This window comes from Globicephala melas, chromosome 2 (assembly GCF_963455315.2).
Source record: "Globicephala melas chromosome 2, mGloMel1.2, whole genome shotgun sequence".
Lineage (NCBI taxonomy): Eukaryota > Metazoa > Chordata > Mammalia > Artiodactyla > Delphinidae > Globicephala > Globicephala melas.
Window position 1 is genome coordinate 153,478,824 of NC_083315.2, and position 17,928 is coordinate 153,496,751.

Here is a 17,928-nt window from a genome sequence, read left to right on the forward strand (position 1 = left end):
TTAAGAGTACCAACATATGTATGATGGCAGTCCTGGAAAAAAGGAGAGAGAGAATAGGACAGAAAAAATATTTAAAGAATTAGTGATTGAAGATTTCCTAAATTTGAGGAAAAACACTAATTTACACATCAGTGAGCTCTAAGTAGGATCAGTACAAAGGAATTCGTTCACATCCAGACTTATTATAATAGAAATGTTGAAAGTCAAAGAGAAAATCTTGAAAGCAGCAAGAGAAAAGTGTCTTATCATATACAAAGGCCCACAATAAGATTAACAGCTGATGTCTCTTCACAATGTAGGCCAAAGGCAGTGAGTTGACATTGAAAGTGCTGAAAAAAATATAACATCAGCTAAGAATCCTATAGCCAACAAAAGCATCTTCAAAAGTGAAAGTGAAACAAAGATGTATCCAGGTAAACAAAAAAACAGAATTCATTGCTAGTATACCTGCCTTATAAGAACTACTAAAAGAAGTTCAGGAAGTGACTGCAGACAGTAATTTGAATCTACATGAAAAAACAAAGAGCTCCGGTTAGGGTAATTATGTAGGTAATGATAAAAGAGTATAATCACACATTTCTTTTTCTTTCTTCTTTTAACTGATTTAAAAAGCAATTACATAAAACAATATAAAATTGTATTGTTGGGCCTATAACATAGAATTGTAATATATTTGATAATAAAAAATGAATGAAGCTACATTGAAGAAAGGGAATGACACCAGATGGTACTGCTAATCCACAAAAAGAAATGAAGAGAGACAGACATGGCAAATAATAAGCTTATTTAAAAAAAACTCTATAAATATATCTGAGCTCTCCTTTCTTCACTTCATAAGAAGAAGTTTTTATAAAGCAATAATTATAACAATGTATTTTTGAGTTTGAAACATATATAGACATTATATGAATAACAATAATAACACAAAAAGGAGGACCAGAAGAAAGCTATGTAAGAGTAAAGTTTCTGTATCTTACTGGAATTAAGTTAGTATAAATATGAAGTAGATTCTGATAAATTAAGATGTATGTTGTAAGCCCTAGACCAACCACTAAGAAAGTAGCTCTTAGTTACTTGGTTATTTAGTTAAGAACCATCAAAGGAATTAAAATAATATGCTAGGAAATATTCACTTAAGACAAAAGGAAGTAGTAAAGGAGGAAAAGAGGAACAAAATAGGAGAACTGGGGATTTCCCTGGTGGCACAGGGGTTAAGAATTAGCCTGCCAGTGCAGGGGACACGGGTTGGAGCCCTGGTCCGGGAAGATCCCACATGCTGTGGAGCAGCTAAGCTCGTGCACCACAACTACTGAGCCTGCACTCTAGAGCCCGCGAGCCACAACTACTGAGCCCACGTGCCACAACTACTGAAGCCCACACATCTAAAGCCCGTGCTTCACAATAAGAGAAGCCATGGCAATGAGAAGCCCGTGTGCCACAACGAAGAGTAGCCCGCTGCTTGCCTCAACTAGAGAAAGCCCGCACGCAGCAATGAAAACCCAATGCAGCCAATAAATAAATAAATTAATTAATTAATTAATTTAAAAAAGGAGAACTGTGTAAGTACTATTATGTCAGCATTTCATGATGTGGTCTTTCAACACTCAATAATCTGATAGTTTTTAGATCAAATAACTTTCCTTATTTAGACTTATTTTCCATTGAATAGTATTCCATTCATGGTACCCCTTGTGTTTGAAATCTTATAAGCAAATTAATATGAATTCTGAAACAAATTTTGTTTCAGCTGATTCCTATATTAAGTTTTTTGCTTCATCACCCTCCCCTTAAAAATACCATGTTAATAGTAGAACATACTCACCAAGATACACACAAAGGTGTACATTGAGATACATTATTTTGTACCATTAGGTGTTTAACTACATATGCACCTGATATTTGTTCTCTGACACTACCAATATTGACATAAAGATACATTCATTTATGCATATATTCTGCCACTGTACATATCCAGAGAGATAAAAGTGGCCATTAGTTTTGGAATTATTTAAGTTGAATGCATCAAAACAACCATCTCATGGCTCACTGAATACCCTAACATCTTTTAAAAAGGAGTGTATTTTTGTGTGGGTGTCTATAGTAGAAGGTACACAGTAGTAATTAATGGTGTTCATAATTACACAAACACACAGCATTGTGCCTAGTAATATATAACAATATATTATTTAGAAATACATATCATCTCTATATAATTGTATATGTTCATAAAATACAACTTTAAATAATGGCATATATGTATATATATATGTGCACACGTGTGCATGCATGTGCATGCACTCACACACACACACAAGAACACCACAGTCTGCCATGAAGCATTATAGATGTACTTTATGTGCTAAGAAACATGGGTGTGCTCCTAGTATAACTCTCTCACAATTTGGCAGAATCATTATGTATACAGCCATGAGAATCGGACTGCCTACATTTAACTTCCAGCTTTGCCATTTCTTGGATGTGTGACCTGGTATCTATAAAATATAATAATATTGTCTTCTTCACGAAGTACTTGTGAGGATTAAGTGCCATCTTAATGCATGTAAAATCCTAGAAAGCACCAGGCAAATAGTAAGTGCTCAATAAATTTTAGCTTATTGTTATTGATCTTTTGATTCTGCTCTTTCAGGAGGTAAACATTTCTTTTACATCTTGAGCATGTGTTACATTTAGATAATGCTTCTCATCTAAGAAGAGATCTTCAAAATATGTTTTTCATTTTGATGGTGTCTGTAACTGTCACACCTTTGTTTGTGATCCTCTTGGAGTTTGCACATTATAATATACAACTATGAGCATGTCATGGATTTTACCCAGGTGAAGGTTGATTCCCAGGAATGACTGGTGTATTTATGTTTTTTTCATGGACCTTTTGTGTGTTGTGTAAATCAGGTTGGGTGTATGATGATGACGTACTATTTTGAGAACTTTCCACGTGGTCTGCCTTGTCTCTCCGTGTTCCTATGCCTTTTATGCATGAGGACAGAAGATGTTTGTTTCTTTTGTTCACTGTCATGTCCTCAACACCTAGAAGAGTGCCTGGTATATAGTCACAAATGAGCATATTGTGGTACCTCATAATCTAAAACTATTCATTTACTTCCCAGTATCTACCAAAGTCCATTGATTTTATTCTAATCTCAAAGCACCTTTGTATAACTATTCTTAAAATATGCTTGACGCTTCTGTTAAATTGAAGTTTGTTATTATCTGAGCATACCCCTCTTCTTTCCTTTTTGTGTATAGAGATACTGTTTTATCTACCTGTGAAATCTGATGCCATCACTTCTTTCATTAAAAACCCCACCCATCTATCAAGACCAGCTTCAGACTTTACCACATCAATTCTACTCACCTGCATGCTATAGCCTCTCTCTTCTGAATGCTCCTGGCTTTATCAATATATCTTTGCTGGGTCATTTAGCCATGTTTATATTCTAGTAGTTATTTGTGTGTGCTTAGTCTCCCTTCAGGACAGGGGCTGTTGTCTGCTTCACCTTTGTACCCTCCATAGTGCATATTGGAATGTAGCAAATATTTAGTAAGTACCTTTTCAGTGCCAGGTGCTGAGTTCAGTGGCAGTTGGCTTCCTAGGAATGTGAGTGATATTCTCTTCCTGTGTTCTCTAAAATATTTGCGAAACAAATGATTAAACAAATTCACGTTTTGAGCCACATGGTGCTACAGAACAGGCCCTGGACTTGGTATTGGATATACCGGGTTAAAGTCCAGACTGTGGGGCTTCCCTGGTGGCGCAGTGCTTGAGAGTCCGCCTGCCGATGCAGGGGACACGGGTTCGTGCCCCGGTCCGGGAAGATCCCACATGCCGCGGAGTGGCTGGGCCCGTGAGCCATGGCCGCTGAGCCTGCTCGTCTGGAGCCTGTGCTCCGCAACGGGAGAGGCCACAGCAGTGAAAGGCCCGCGTACTGCAAAAAAAAAAAAAAGTCCAGACTGTGTGACTTAGGGATGATAACCTACTCCCCCTAAGACCCTTGGTTTTCTGTTCGAAAGTAGGAATGGTAGACCCACATTGTGGCATTAAATGAGATAACATATTGGAGGGGGTGGAGGGCTCATAACCAAAGTGTTTGGACTAGAGAAGGTTTCAAATAAAAGTGAGCTTCTTCCTTTCTTATAAAAGTGCTATTTGAATAAAAGTAAAATGTCTGGTTCCTGAAGGTGTGCTTAGCTTTTGTTGTTGTTGTTCTGGCCCTGGCTCCATCAATCTTCTTTGAACGGGCCAAGCAAACTTCTACGAGGCCTGGCTGTGCTGCTGCTCTTTTCTTTTTCTAGCAGCACTCTGGCAAGTATGTATTTGTTCGCTGTGGTGATTATAAACTGCTGCTTCCCTCCTGTTCTTCATGAAATATTTACAGGACTCAAGTTTTGTTTAGTGTCTTGTTTTGCTTTGTCGTGTCTACAGCATACAGAATTACTACCATTTGTGAGGGCATTTTCACTTTTGCAAAGTGCCTTCACATCCATTATTTCATGTGGTACCATTGACAAGTGAGTGAGCATGGTAGGGCAGGGACCAGTGCCATCAGATGCCTTTTACAAATGAGGAAATAGAACCTCAGAGTTTAAGGGGTCTGCATACAGCTTAAAAGCGGTAGTGGAGGTCTAGCAAGCACAAGCCACCTGTCTACTAATTTGGTGCCCTCTCCTTCTACTCTGCTTACCCTGGAAGCAAAGGCAGACTCTGGCATCCTTCATCCTGACCGTACCCTCTTTCTTCTCTGCAGAGGCGTCCATCCTGAGCTACGACGGCAGCATGTACATGAAGATCATCATGCCCATGGTCATGCACACCGAGGCAGAGGACGTGTCCTTCCGCTTCATGTCCCAGCGAGCTTATGGGCTGCTGGTGGCCACTACCTCCAGGGACTCTGCCGACACCCTGCGCTTGGAGCTGGATGGGGGGCGCGTGAAGCTCATGGTTAACTTAGGTATCGTATGAAGTACCCTCTGCCACTCTGTTTGGGCTTGTCTTCCCTTTCTTTTCTGATTTTCATTGGTTTGACTGAATTCTTCGTTTGTTTCTTGAAATTAAGCTGCTCACCTCTTGTTTAATAGGCCAAGGATAAATCCCAACAGCAACAAACACCTTCTTGTTTCTGCATGAGGTTTTGATGTCAATTTCTGGTTTCTGACAGTTGTGGTTTCTTTACTAGAAGATTTGTTTTCTAAGTTTCCTTTCTTGGTTTTTTGAATCGTTTAGCTTTGTGTAAAACACGCTACTTTGGTCCATCTTTTGATCAAGCACATTCCCATTAAGTCCAACTCCTTGGTCACCACTCAAAACAGTCAAAGCAGAGGACAGGGACAGGGCATGAGATGGAAGCAAAATGGGAGGGTGGTGTTTGAGAGAACGAAGCCATGTGAGTGGGATGAGAAATGCATTGTTTGAAGTTCCGCAAGGACTGTTCCCATGGGAAATTCTGGTGGCCTTGATGACACTAGTATCTCCTTATATTTACTCTCTCCTAGTGGGGAGCACAAGTCACATTACTTCTGTTGTCCCATCGGGGAAAAATTCTATCAGTTTACAGTCTCTGACACATGGAAGGATGGTGTGGCTCTTGGTATGTGTCCCTTCTTCCTTCCTGACATTCCTACCCTCACTAGACGGCCCTTTTGATAAAAATTATTAAGTCACACTGTTACCAGTTACTCTGTTCTTATATAACACATATGCATTTTTCCTTAGCGTTGAGAAATTATGACAGTTTCAAATTTGTAGCTTGACTGAGAGAGGACCTGTTCTTCTACTGTAATTACCTACAATGATACTTTGGAAATCCCTCTTTTATGGCCTCACATCCTCTCAGGCTGCTGACCTTCTTGGCTGGATTCTAATCAATCTTCTATGGAGAGTGAGGACCTCTTGGTTTTTGGAAGGAAAAAAAGCAATCTCTATTTCTGCTGATTCTACTCAGTAGAAAGTCAGTGCCCTGTGTTGACAGGATTGTGATACAGCTGCCCTCAAACTTTCTAAGCCTCTGATTTGTTTGGCTATGTAGGATATGTTTAGATACACAACTCCTTCATAAAGATGTCAGTGGAATGGTTTGTCAGAGGCATGGAGAAGACATGATGGACAAATGTATCAGATGCAGGACGATACACAACCCTAGATGGCCTGGTGGGAAGGTGGGAAATCAATACCAGTCTTATCTGCCGTCAGGTCAACTGGTCACTCTTGAAAAATGCCTATACGACAATCCTAAAAATCTCTAGGACACAGAAGACTGTTTTGAGCAGTGGCTTGTTTAGTTGTGTGTCTCTTTTTTCTTTCCCCAAGTTGCAGCTTTTACAACACTATGCCCTTTTTCTTTTCCAAGCATATTTGATTTCTGTTGTCAGTGTGTCTCTTGGTTTTTCTTTGGTTTGCGTATGTGTGTGTTTGGTTATTTTGGGTTTTGTTTTTCTCTTTTGCTAGATCTTTGTGGGTGTTCTTGAGTTTCCAATCCTCCCCACCATCAGCCATGGTAAATCAAAAGATGGTATTCAACCCTTCAAAGGCCCAAAGCCTGCGGCCCGCATAGCAAACAGCCTTGAGAACAGAGTGTACTGAGCAGCCTGCAGGGACTGGCATTCCCCTGTCCTCCTCACCTTCCCCTCCCTACACCATCCTGCCCACCTGAAACCAACCAACCAGAGTGCATAACTGAAACCACCACCAGTAGCCTACTGTCAAGTTCTCTGAAAAGCAACAGAAGAAATAAAAATTTAAAAAAACCCTCCCACAACTAAAATGAAAACAAATGTGACCTCCTAACTAGCTCACAGAAAAGAAGATAGGGTCAGTTTTTAACTCTCTATTTCAAGGTAAGAGAGAGCCAGAGATATAAGGAATATTCAGCCCCGTGGGGTCCTGGGGAAATGCACATTGCCTTTAAACAGACAACTTTTTTTTTTTTCCTTTTTAGATGTTGTTTTGTAAGATTAGAAGGCCAACTATGACAGGTCTCACATCTTAGAAGGAAAAATGGAGGTGGAGGGAGATAAAAGGGGATGAAGAAAGAGATGAACAGGTTCTCTCTGTCTCTTTCTCTCTCCCTCTCTGTCTCTCTCTCTCTCACACACACACACATACACACAGTCATAGATCCCAGGTGTATTCCTAGAATCATTATTTTTGCATTTTAAACTGTCACGAAAATCTGGGAGGCGTGTTTTTTTTTTGTTGTTGGTTTTTTTTCCGGTATGCGGGCCTCTCACTGCTGTGGCCTCTCCTGTTGCGGAGCACAGGCTCCGGACGCGTAGGTTCAGTGGCCTTGGCTCACGGGCCCAGCCGCTCCGCGGCATGTGGGATCTTCCCGGACCGGGGCACGAACCCGTGTCCCCTGCATCGGCAGGCGGACTCTCAACCACTGCGCCACCAGGGAGCCCCAAGGTGTGCTTTTTTAAAAGACTCTGCTTTTGCCTCCTGACTCCTTTCTGCACATGGTCAGTGTAGCTCTCCTAAGTTGAGGCATCTTAGGCGAAAGAGCGCTGTGCTTCTCTAGAAACAGTGGTCACTTCTTTTTTCCCTGAAGGGTATGGTTCACCACAATTACTGGTTTGAATTTACTTTCTTTCAAACCTAACACAGAAAACTGAACTTAAATTCCTTGGACATGTGTGCACAACTCTTCATATTCATGCTTTGTTTGAAGGTTCTCCTACCCCCCTCCCTAGAATATAGCCCTTCATAAATGCTTTTTTCCTCCATGTCATGAATTCATATTACCCTTTTTTTCATTATAGTAGAAAATATCTCCAAACAGAGTGTGCCTTTACGTACACAATCCCCAAAACTAATTTCAGAGGATCCCTCCCTCCATTTAAGTTGTGTCTCTTTTCTAGCACAGGCACGAATGATATTCCAGTTTATTTCAAATTGTTCACACATAGAAGGTCATGATATAAATGTCTGTATTTTTCTGATGGAACGTGTCTCTTAAATATCAAGGGGACTAGGCTTTTCCAAGGGCCCTGCTTTCTGAAGATAGCCAGCCGTGGCAACAGCAGCCATGAGCAATGTCCAGCTACACACAGCACGTTTTTAAAAGCTTTGAGGTTGGCCATTGACCAATCATATTTTTATCTCTTAGTATTAAAAGATATAATAATAATTTTTACTATTATAGTATTTTAAAATATTTTGAAAACCTTAATCTCACAGTAACTTTCTGAGATAAGTCAATAGTTTTTTTATGATTGCTTGATAGATGTGAAACAAAGAAAGTAGGTCACAGAGGTGGGACTCCCCATGTTTCTAAACTACTCAGTCATCATGGGTTATCCGTGACCTCCACAGATCAATACTGTGGATCAGTGATGTGACAGACTTAATGACTTCTAACTGCTTTCACGATGGTCACCTTTTAAACATGCACGGAAGGCATCTTTTTCTTAGTGCTTGGTTTGAATTGAGCCATACAGCAGAAAAGTCAATCAGTATTGGTACAGCCTCATTCATGGGCCTGTAAGAATCCTCAGCAGAAGGCAGGCAGCCCTTCTTCAGCGGTGGAGGCTTGTAGGCAGTGCCATGCAGCTTGGTTAATTGCATTCAGATTCTCCAGATGTTCTCTCTCTGGAAACATGGACTTGCAGACTACTGTTTACTGTATGCATCACTGAAGACCTAAAACACCTAGAAACATTCACCTCTTCCGTGCTCAACCTGAAGCTCATCAATTTAGAAAATAATAATTTCTCCTTATTTACTAAAATTAAATGAAACAACTGAAACAGAATGAACAGCACACACACACATACCCACATCCCTCAAATACCATGCCAAGGCTCAGGCAGAGAGAGGACTTCGGCTGCTACTGGAGATCTAAAGGAAATTGCCCTCCCAGGTCAGTTCTTCTGATTCATTTTTTCATTAAAAAACAATACATCGGGCTTCCCTGGTGGTGCAGTGGTTGAGAGTCCGCCTGCCAGTGCAGGGGACACGGGTTCGTGCCCTGGTCTGGGAGGATCCCACATGCTGCGGAGCGGCTGGGCCCGTGAGCCATGGCCGCTGAGCCTGTGCGCCTGGAGCCTGTGCTCCGCAACGGGAGAGGCCACAACAGTGAGAGGCCCGCGTACCGCAAAAAAAAAAAAAAAAAATACATCATCACTATCAAGACCACCCTCTCAGACCCTGTGAACAAGGAACTGGGGTAGATTTTTCTCCTCAAACTTATTCTTCAAGTAAAGTAGCAAAATAATTTTTCACTTCTTGGCTTAACATACCCAATTGTCTGCTGTCTTGAAAGCTGCAAGTCCTCACATTGTTTTAAAGACACCATTCAGTTCATGGAATCACTTGAGTGAACCCAGAAGGACAAGCCCAGCCCAGCACCTCTGCCTAGACCAGGTCCTTGACTAAGAATAAATCCTCAGCAGCACAGAAACCAAAGCAGAAAACCACTTCTTGTTTAAAGTTCTTGGGGTTGTTGCTTTAGGCTCACTCTTGCCCCTTCCTTCTCTGAAGCACGCCCATACTTCTGCTTCCCCTCTTTCTTGAATCCATCGGTGAGGGGCTTTTCTCCAGCATTTCTCCAGCCTCGGGTGATGGTAGGCGAACCGGCAGCTGAGGCCCCACTTCTTCCTCCCTCCCTGCCCTCCCCTTCCCCAGTCCTCACCAGGGGCATGGCCTCCTCTGTCCGGTGATCGTACCAGTTGCTCCAGGGCTGTTTGCTCCCACTTTTCTGTTGCGGTTGACGACACATGACAAACCTAACCGCACGAAACCAAACCCAGATTTTTCTCAAGAGATGTTCTTCTGGGGAACAAATAAGCTTCCTGCCCCCTTCCTCAGAACGCTTGGGTGTTATAAATTGCTCCTATCTGGATTCACGTAGTTTCATTCTGCCCTGTCATTTGCCACTGGTTTCTTTCTCACGTGCTTAAAATGGTTTACTTCAGGAAATTCAAATCGTGGCATTATCTTCCACAAGTCCTCCAAAACTATTGGGTTAACCTTAGCTAGAAGAAAAGCACAGTTTCTAACTGTATTTTTTTCCTGTAATTTTCTCCTTTCTTTATCATTTTACTTCTACCTTTTAATGTCTGGCTTTAAACAAATTCTTATAGGAATTCCCACAATTGAAAACCAAACTTAGGATCAACTGGGAAGCCTGGTAACAGTTAACCTGAGACATTTCTCTGACCATTCTTCCCAACCCCTACTAACACCCATTGACTCTGCTCTATACCTTTTATGCTGTGTGTCCCTGACTCCAAACAGATATTAATAAAAGGATAGATGCTCTGATCTCTGACACAAAATACCTTGTCTGGTGACCAGCACAAGAAAATTAGCCACCCTTTATTCCCTCTCTTTCCCATTAAAAAAAAAGAACTTTCTTTCTTCAAGATGCAGGATCACAGAGGGAAATAGGTAGGATGTCAAAGGTGCCCAAGACCTCCTCCCCATGTGCCTGTCTCGCCTTCTCCTCAAATGCTGTGGGCGCTTGATTCAGTCTGAGCATTCAGGCAGGAAGACGGAGATGGGCTTCATGAGGGGGTTGGTCTGGGGGCCTTTGAAACTACAGCAGAGACCCCAATCAATTATGATAATATCATACAACTCCTTTTAGCCAGCACCCGAGCCCGCCTCTCTAAAATCTGGGATGGGTGTTTGTGCGGTTAGCTGTTTGCAAGTGGCCATTTTATGACAGAAAATGACCAGGTGGTGTTAACCCTTTCCTTACCTCTGAGGGTAACGGCAAATCTGCCTGCATAAATTTCTATAGCATTTGGGGCCTGACCTGAGGAGAGAGGGTGGAGGGAGTTTGGTTTTAGAAAAAGAGAAAGGGTTAAATACTGCACTGAGAAACTTCATGGACAGATTTGTTAAAATGATACGATATGTCAGACTGGTGATATATCTTTGAAATACTAAAACAAAAATTGTCTTGATGGTACTATTAAAGATAAATTTTAAGAAAAACCAGTTGTAGAGAGAAACAAACTAAAACCTACATTTGGTGGGGAAATTTTTGCAGTATTTTCCAAGTTTAACAAAATTAATATTTCAAAGTCCAGTTTTGAAATACTTTATATAAGTGAATAGGATTTTTGAAAGAAAAAAAAGCCTACTCGGTGTCTATTGTGGATATATATGTATACCAGTATATATCTCTATACATACGTGTATATATATATGTGTGTGTGTGTATATATATATGTATCCAACTTTACTAAACAATATACTGTACATATACACCCACCCTTAAACTTGTGCATACTGTATATATATATATAAAATGGCCACATTTCTTGCGTGTGTCTGTCCCCGGAAGGGTGGACTGATTGTTTTTGGATGTCTGCAGCTGTTACCTTGAAGGATGCAATTTCATCTTTCATTTATTTTTCCCCATCTAGACTGTATCAGGATAAACTGTAACTCCAGTAAGTTTTCCCTCAAGTTTCATTTTGTTCTTTAAAAAAAAAAAGAAAACTGACTTTATTTTGTTTACTGTTTTATGAGCTGTTTTTTATTTGAATTATTTTATTTTTTGACAGTGGAGTTGGGGGGAACTGGGGTTTACAAGCTGAAGGGCTGGGGTGATGGTTTGGGCTGAGTGTGGCCCAGGGTGTGGTTTCGGAATTGCGGCAGGTCCTCTCTTCTTTCCTTGCATTTGTTCTACATGCGGAAAAGGAGGAAAGGGTACCTGGATAATGACTTTGAAAATGAATTGAAATGGTAATTTGTTGTTTTGGGAAAATAACTCTCAGGGGTGGACAAAAAGCATTAGAGCAACCAGAATGCACTTCTCCACTACCAAAAACTTCAGAAAATGAAAGCAAAGTTCATGACCCACAAGGTGGCTGCCAACTCTGACATTTGTTTCTTGGCATTTATCGCTGTAGGTTTTTTTTTTCCCCCCTAAGGAGGGTGGGCAAAGCATTGCTCTTGGTAATAATGCAACATTTTAACCAAAGACTTGAGATACATTCTAGCTCTTCTGAATAAAGAATGGCAGACTATTATTTTTACCTTATTCCATTCAAATATTCCACCTCTTGAAGAAGGGTCTTAAGGAGGAACAGGCTGAATACTACTCACGCATTTCTTCCTCTGTCTCAGAAGTGCACATTAGCTGGAGTAGGGCAATAGGAGGAGAAAGAGGAAAGATGGGCATGAGGGAAAGAGTAGAACTAGGTGATAAAAGGAAGAAAGGAAGAAATATACTTTGAGCTCTATAGTGTGTCATATTAGTTAAGGCAATTAAATAACAATTAAGCAACTAGGATAATTGGTTAGGGTGATAAGCTACAACAGACAATCCCAGCATTTCAATGGCTCAACAAAAAAGGTTTCTTTCTTGTTCGGGCAAAGTCCAATGCCAGTTGAGCAGCGCTCCTGGTCAGCTCTCTTCAAAGAAGTAATTCAGGCAACTAAGATTCTTCCATGAGTTGGGTTCAACAACCTTGGAGTTTTTCACCTCTCGTTCTATCCATAGGGAAGAGAGAGAGAGCTTGGATAGTTACGCAATATGTTTTATTGCCTTGCCTGAAAATGCCATACATCGCTTCCGCTTATATTTTGTCAGACATGGTTCCATCTTAAACTCAGAGGAAACTGGGAAATAACAGTCTTCCTGTGGACCAGGAAGACAAAACTGGATTGATTGAGCATCTAACACACATGATTCGCAGTATTATCTCCTGATTTTTTGCTGCTTTCCTTGCTAGGGTCTTTCTGTAGGAACAAACTCAGAAAAGGAGATAGCCTCTTACATTTCATTTACTTGTTTGTCCCATCTTTCTAAAAATTTTAAAGGTGTTAGCTGGTTTAACCTTCTTTCTTGGGAGATACATTATCAGGATGACAAACTAATGAAGCCCAAATCCACTTCTGGGTGGCAAATGTTCCATATAAATGAACAGCAACAACAAAAAGAAATGTAAAAAATTGTTATAAACAACAACTTCCTAAAGTACAGTGCTTTCTGCTTGTCCTGGCATCACTTTCAGTTAATTTAAGCAATGTCCTATATTGCTGTGTTTAAATATTTCTAATTAGCCAGAAATTTCTCATGATATTTAGATCATTACAAGTCTAATTGAAACATCCTTTTTCTCCGAAGACTGGCATTTTCTCTTTCTTTAAGCAGCTTTATTGATATATAATTTCCATACCACAGAGTTCATCCATTGTAAGCCTACAGTTCAGTGATTTTTATTAAATTTCTAGGGTTGTCCAGATATCACCATATTCACATTTTAGAACATTTCCAACACTCCCCAAATTTCTCTTATGTCCTTTTGCAGTTAATCCCTTCTCCTGCCCATACTCCTAGACAGCTGTTGGTCTGCTTTTGTCTCTATAAACCTGCCTTTTCTGGGCATTTTGTATAAATGGAATCATATAACATGTAGTCATCTGTGTCTGGCTTCTTAAAAAAATATAGCATATCTATAGAAAACTTTTTCTTTTGCATTAGTTTCCAGAAGGAAATAAGATGAAAGCTGAGCATGAAGGTGGAGAACGTCTTCCAAAGTTGAAGCTGGCACCTTCTGGCTTCAGAGACTTATTTGCAGAACAGAGAACTGAGGGAGTTATTTGATCAGGGTATCAGGGCCTGCTTTTTGTGTTCTATCCATACTTTATCTTACATTTAATTCCATATATTCCATCTGATCAGCCATGGAGAGTCATCATAAGACAAGTTCCCAAATTCTTTCTCCTGGGAATACAGTGATTCTTATCCAGGACACAGATGCCAGCAGATTTTTCTAAGCCTGAGAAAAGATTTTCTATTCAGAGCCACCAAAAGCAGCATCGAGAGGAAATGCACACGGCAAAGATGCGTTCCCGACTTCGATCACAGCATAGAAAGAATATAACTGGCTTAAATCAATATTTAGGTAAAAAGCCAAGATTGGATTTTGAAAAATCAATTTTGAATTCTCATGATAAATCTTTAACATACTACGGAAGTTAGTTTTGGTGAAAGCATCAGAGAAAGAATACATAGTGCCCACTAGTTGCACAGGGGTTGAATAGAAACAAAACAAAACAAAACAAAACACAAGCTCTTCAAACTAATCTAAGTCCTTTAATGCTGAGGTGTATAGATATGTACCCAGGATACTGTAGAGTCACAAAGTATATGTGATACATTTTCTTGAAGTTAATTGTTGATTTGGAGTAAAAACTTGAGTTGAAAGCAAAGTGATATATGATGCAGAAGAACACAAATAAACATGAATCTTATTTAATAGATAAATCTTATTCTTATGTTTTAAGAAAAAAACACAAGAATTCAAAGTCCTATCATTTTTATTGTGTATCCTCTCTATTCCATTCCCACCATTATTGGCACTTGGGTAGAAAAGTTTGAGAAGACTATACAACTAAATTAGGAGATAAAACAGGTACAGGTGACTAGAACTTCTAAACCCCTCTTCTCACATACCTATCAGAGTTCATAGTTCAACCTGTTATAGAATCTCAAGTTGTTTCTGTAATCTCAAGTTGTGCGGATCCTGCCTCTTACACAGTTTTTCACTGGAAGAGTACAAGAAGTAAGATTGATTTGCAGCCTGAGTGTGAGAGGGAAGGACTTTCCACTTACTCCTGAGCTCCAGCTGGCATTTCAGTAGCTGTCATAGGGTGTAATTGCTCAAGTTGCAACACAAAACTTTTTTCTCTTGAAGGAACATAGTGAATTAAACTTTAAGTTTGTATATAAGTTCATGAATTTTTCCAGTTAATTCTTTTTTAGAATGCCTGTTCTGTGAAAAGTCAGTCAGGTAACATACTGAATGACATCATCTGTTTTTTTTTTTTTTTCCTGTTCATCTGCCTCAAAATATTGTTCGTTCAGGGAAATGGCTATTTCCAAGGGTTTGTGTGACTGTCTTTTTAATGGCAAGAAGAACATGAAGAAGGACCATCTTCCAGTGTGAGGAGAAAATAACGGGACATGATAGAGGGCAGTGATCACAAGACAAAAGCCTTTTTCCTTTTGGCTTTCTTGGCTGGCCCTTCTGTCAGTAACTGACACAGCTCCATGACAAGGGTTTCCAAGAAGCAGAAACAATTTTCTAATCAGGTTCTCTGCCTTTCTCCCTTTCTTACTTTCTCTTTTCCAGTACTTTGTCTTTCCCCATAATATCTATGATATACTTATCATTACTCATTCCAAATATTACTACCCCTGCTCTCCAAATCCTGCAAGGTACCACACCATAAACTCTTCTCAGGCTGTTATCACCAAACATTTATTAGAGACTGTGCCAATCAAAGTCTTTGGTTGAATTGGGGATATGCTGTGTTTGATTCATCTGCCAGGGATATTGCAAAATAAGTAGTAAGGAAATTTCCAATTTAGAACTGACTTTAAAACTGCGAAAGAGCAACAGAGTTGGCAGTCATCATGGTGGATTGAACTCCAGGGTGACCTGGAGCACAGCTAAAGAAAACAGGGCTGCTTTCTGGGAATTTCTGGAGGAAGTCACTCATTCCTATGGTTCCAGTTCCATGAGGCTGGCAGTACCTAAGAGGCATGCAGTTCTGAAAACAGGTATGAACTTCTTGTTGATCTCGTGGGTGTTTGCTCAAATGAAAGTCTGTAAAATGGTTTGTCGTCTTGAACCTTGTCTGATTGTGACTCTGCCCTATGATTTCCTAGCCCCTCCTTCATCCCATCCCTTTTAAGCTGTGTGCTGTATGGATGAATACAGTGACCTCATATTGATTAAATGAGTATAGTATGAATGAGTATAGTGAACACAAATTAATGAATGTCAGTTTCCCGCTTTTTTCCAGTCTTTCTCTCTCAAAGGCTAATTCCTCTGTGTGTGGCCATTCTCTCAATCGTTCTGGAAAGGAGGGCATATATCACATGAAAGTTGTGAGGAAATCGTGAGTTTTGTGTATATGCCTGACTATTTAGGTATATGTAGAGCTCCCCCCAGTTACTTTGAACTTGAAGCCTTACTAACTTACCTGTGATAAGATTAATGTTTTCCTTCTTTGACATACAAAAATATACTGACCTTAAGACAGGGAAGTGCCACAATGTAGTCATTTGTGTCTGAGAACAGCTTTTATAATCTTGTCCACTTCCCACAGACTCTGTTATCTTTGAATCATAGAGATGCACAGTAATATAAGAGCTGCAAGAAAATAGCATCACAAGGATGTTCTATATCTCCAAATCATACCTCTGAAAACTACTAGTGTTTACTAAATATTCCTTCTCTCGCACTTGCTCTGCCTTGCACCTGTTTTTTGCTTTTTGCCTTCGCTTCTCTGCTTTGGGTTTCCAGGCAGACTCAATGCCAGTGTTTTGGCAAAGTCAACAGGGTGTAGGTGGTTCTTGCTTAATTTAGGCATTAAAATTTATTACACTAGACTTCTGGTTTTCTTCTCTTTTTCTCTGTCTTCCCTGTCTGTGGTACCAGAATAAGTGACATCATCTTTAGGCCTGCTTCATCTAGAAATCCCAGAGCTGACTTGTTGAGCTTATCCCTTTAACTCAGAAACACTTACCTCCTCAGGTCAACCAGGAGGCTGACTTCTTCATTATTAAGTCTCTGCAAAGGAAACTGTAGAATCTCTCTGGTATCCATTCCAAGATTTGGATCACCATTGCTGTCAGCCTGATCATACTACTTCTCTTAGTAGAGTTTTAGTGACGATGGAAAAAAATCACAAAGCAGAATCTTATATCCAATAATGTATTATTCTTTATCCAACTATCAACATCACACCTGAGACTTTGTATTTCTTTATGGAATGATTATGGTGTACTTCAACTTTTACCAAAACCTGAATTTTAAAAGATAACACATAATTTTGTTGCTCTTTGGAATGTTTTATATTTCTTGTGACATATAAAATACCTCACATGTAAGTTTATTCATAGTATCAATAATAGGCAGATTTGACTGTGATAGTAGGATGCTTCCTAAATAAACATTGAATATTACAAAGATAGGCTGGGTTCAACCCTTTCTATACCACTAATGAGTTTTGTGTCTGTGGACAATTTACTTTAACCCTCAGTTTCCTCAGTTGTAAAATGTGCATAATTACAGTATCTGCGTCTTTGAGTAAGAACAGAAGCTAGAACGTAACGTGCTAAATGTGTGATGATGGTGATGGTTTTGGTGATGATGAGGATGACTTGTACTAGCAGAGTATTTCAACTGAAAAGACGATCTTTTGAGAACTGTTTTTGTTCAAGAATGGATACCTATGTATTCTTAAAGCCTTTCTTGGTAGCTTAATAGATGCCTGTAAAATGAGCATCCTACTTCCTTCAGTCTATTACTCAGGGCAATAATAAACTCTTTTCAAGGCCATCAGAGTTGCATTGGATTCTGCATCAATAGCATTACTAATACTGTTGATGAGAACATCACATTGGCTTTTTTTTCCCCCTCAGTGCATTATGATAAACAAATACTTGATGTTAACCCAGAACTAATGAAAGTATTTTGGTTTCATGAGTTCTTCTGTTTTTGTCTTGGAGACTCTGATATCATTTTAATGAAAGCTTAATAGTGTTCTAAAATGAAAATATTATCTTTAAACTGCACAGATATGATTCAATGATATCATATTTGTGACTTTAATATCTTCTAATATCAATTTTTTATAATCTAAATAGGAACTAAAATAAAAGAGAGTCAGAGAAATAAGAGTTTTTGCAGCAAGGGTACAGATTTCTGGCTAAGAACATTACTGTCTGTCTGGCTTCCTTGGTACATTCCTGGCATGGATTTAAAAGTCATCAAGTTTATTCAGACCATTGTGAGAAAGGAGGGCTAGATCACCAAGAGGAGAAGAGAGTCATCCCCCTCTTAGGAGATCTTGTATTTTGGTTTCAACCAGTTTGTTGAGGCATAGCATAAGTCAGTATGTTAAGAGATTCACATGTGGACCTTTGGGTAATTGAAATTACACAT

At 39.7% G+C, this 17,928-nt stretch overlaps 1 protein-coding gene across 16 annotated transcripts in view; it reads left to right on the forward strand.

Moving 5' to 3' along the window:
- The window catches only part of NRXN3 (neurexin 3), a 1,711,975-nt gene that overhangs the window by 648,126 nt on the left and 1,045,921 nt on the right, over positions 1–17,928 (forward strand). For 13 of the 16 annotated variants that reach the window (XM_060295131.1, XM_060295132.1, XM_060295124.1 and 10 more), the window contains 2 exons: positions 4,764–4,967; positions 11,386–11,412. In XM_060295131.1, coding sequence (XP_060151114.1) covers positions 4,764–4,967; positions 11,386–11,412 — 231 coding nt within the window. The remainder of the gene's footprint in view (positions 1–4,763; positions 4,968–11,385; positions 11,413–17,928) is intronic. The other 3 variants (XM_060295128.1, XM_060295130.1, XM_060295138.1) reach the window with 1 other exon arrangement.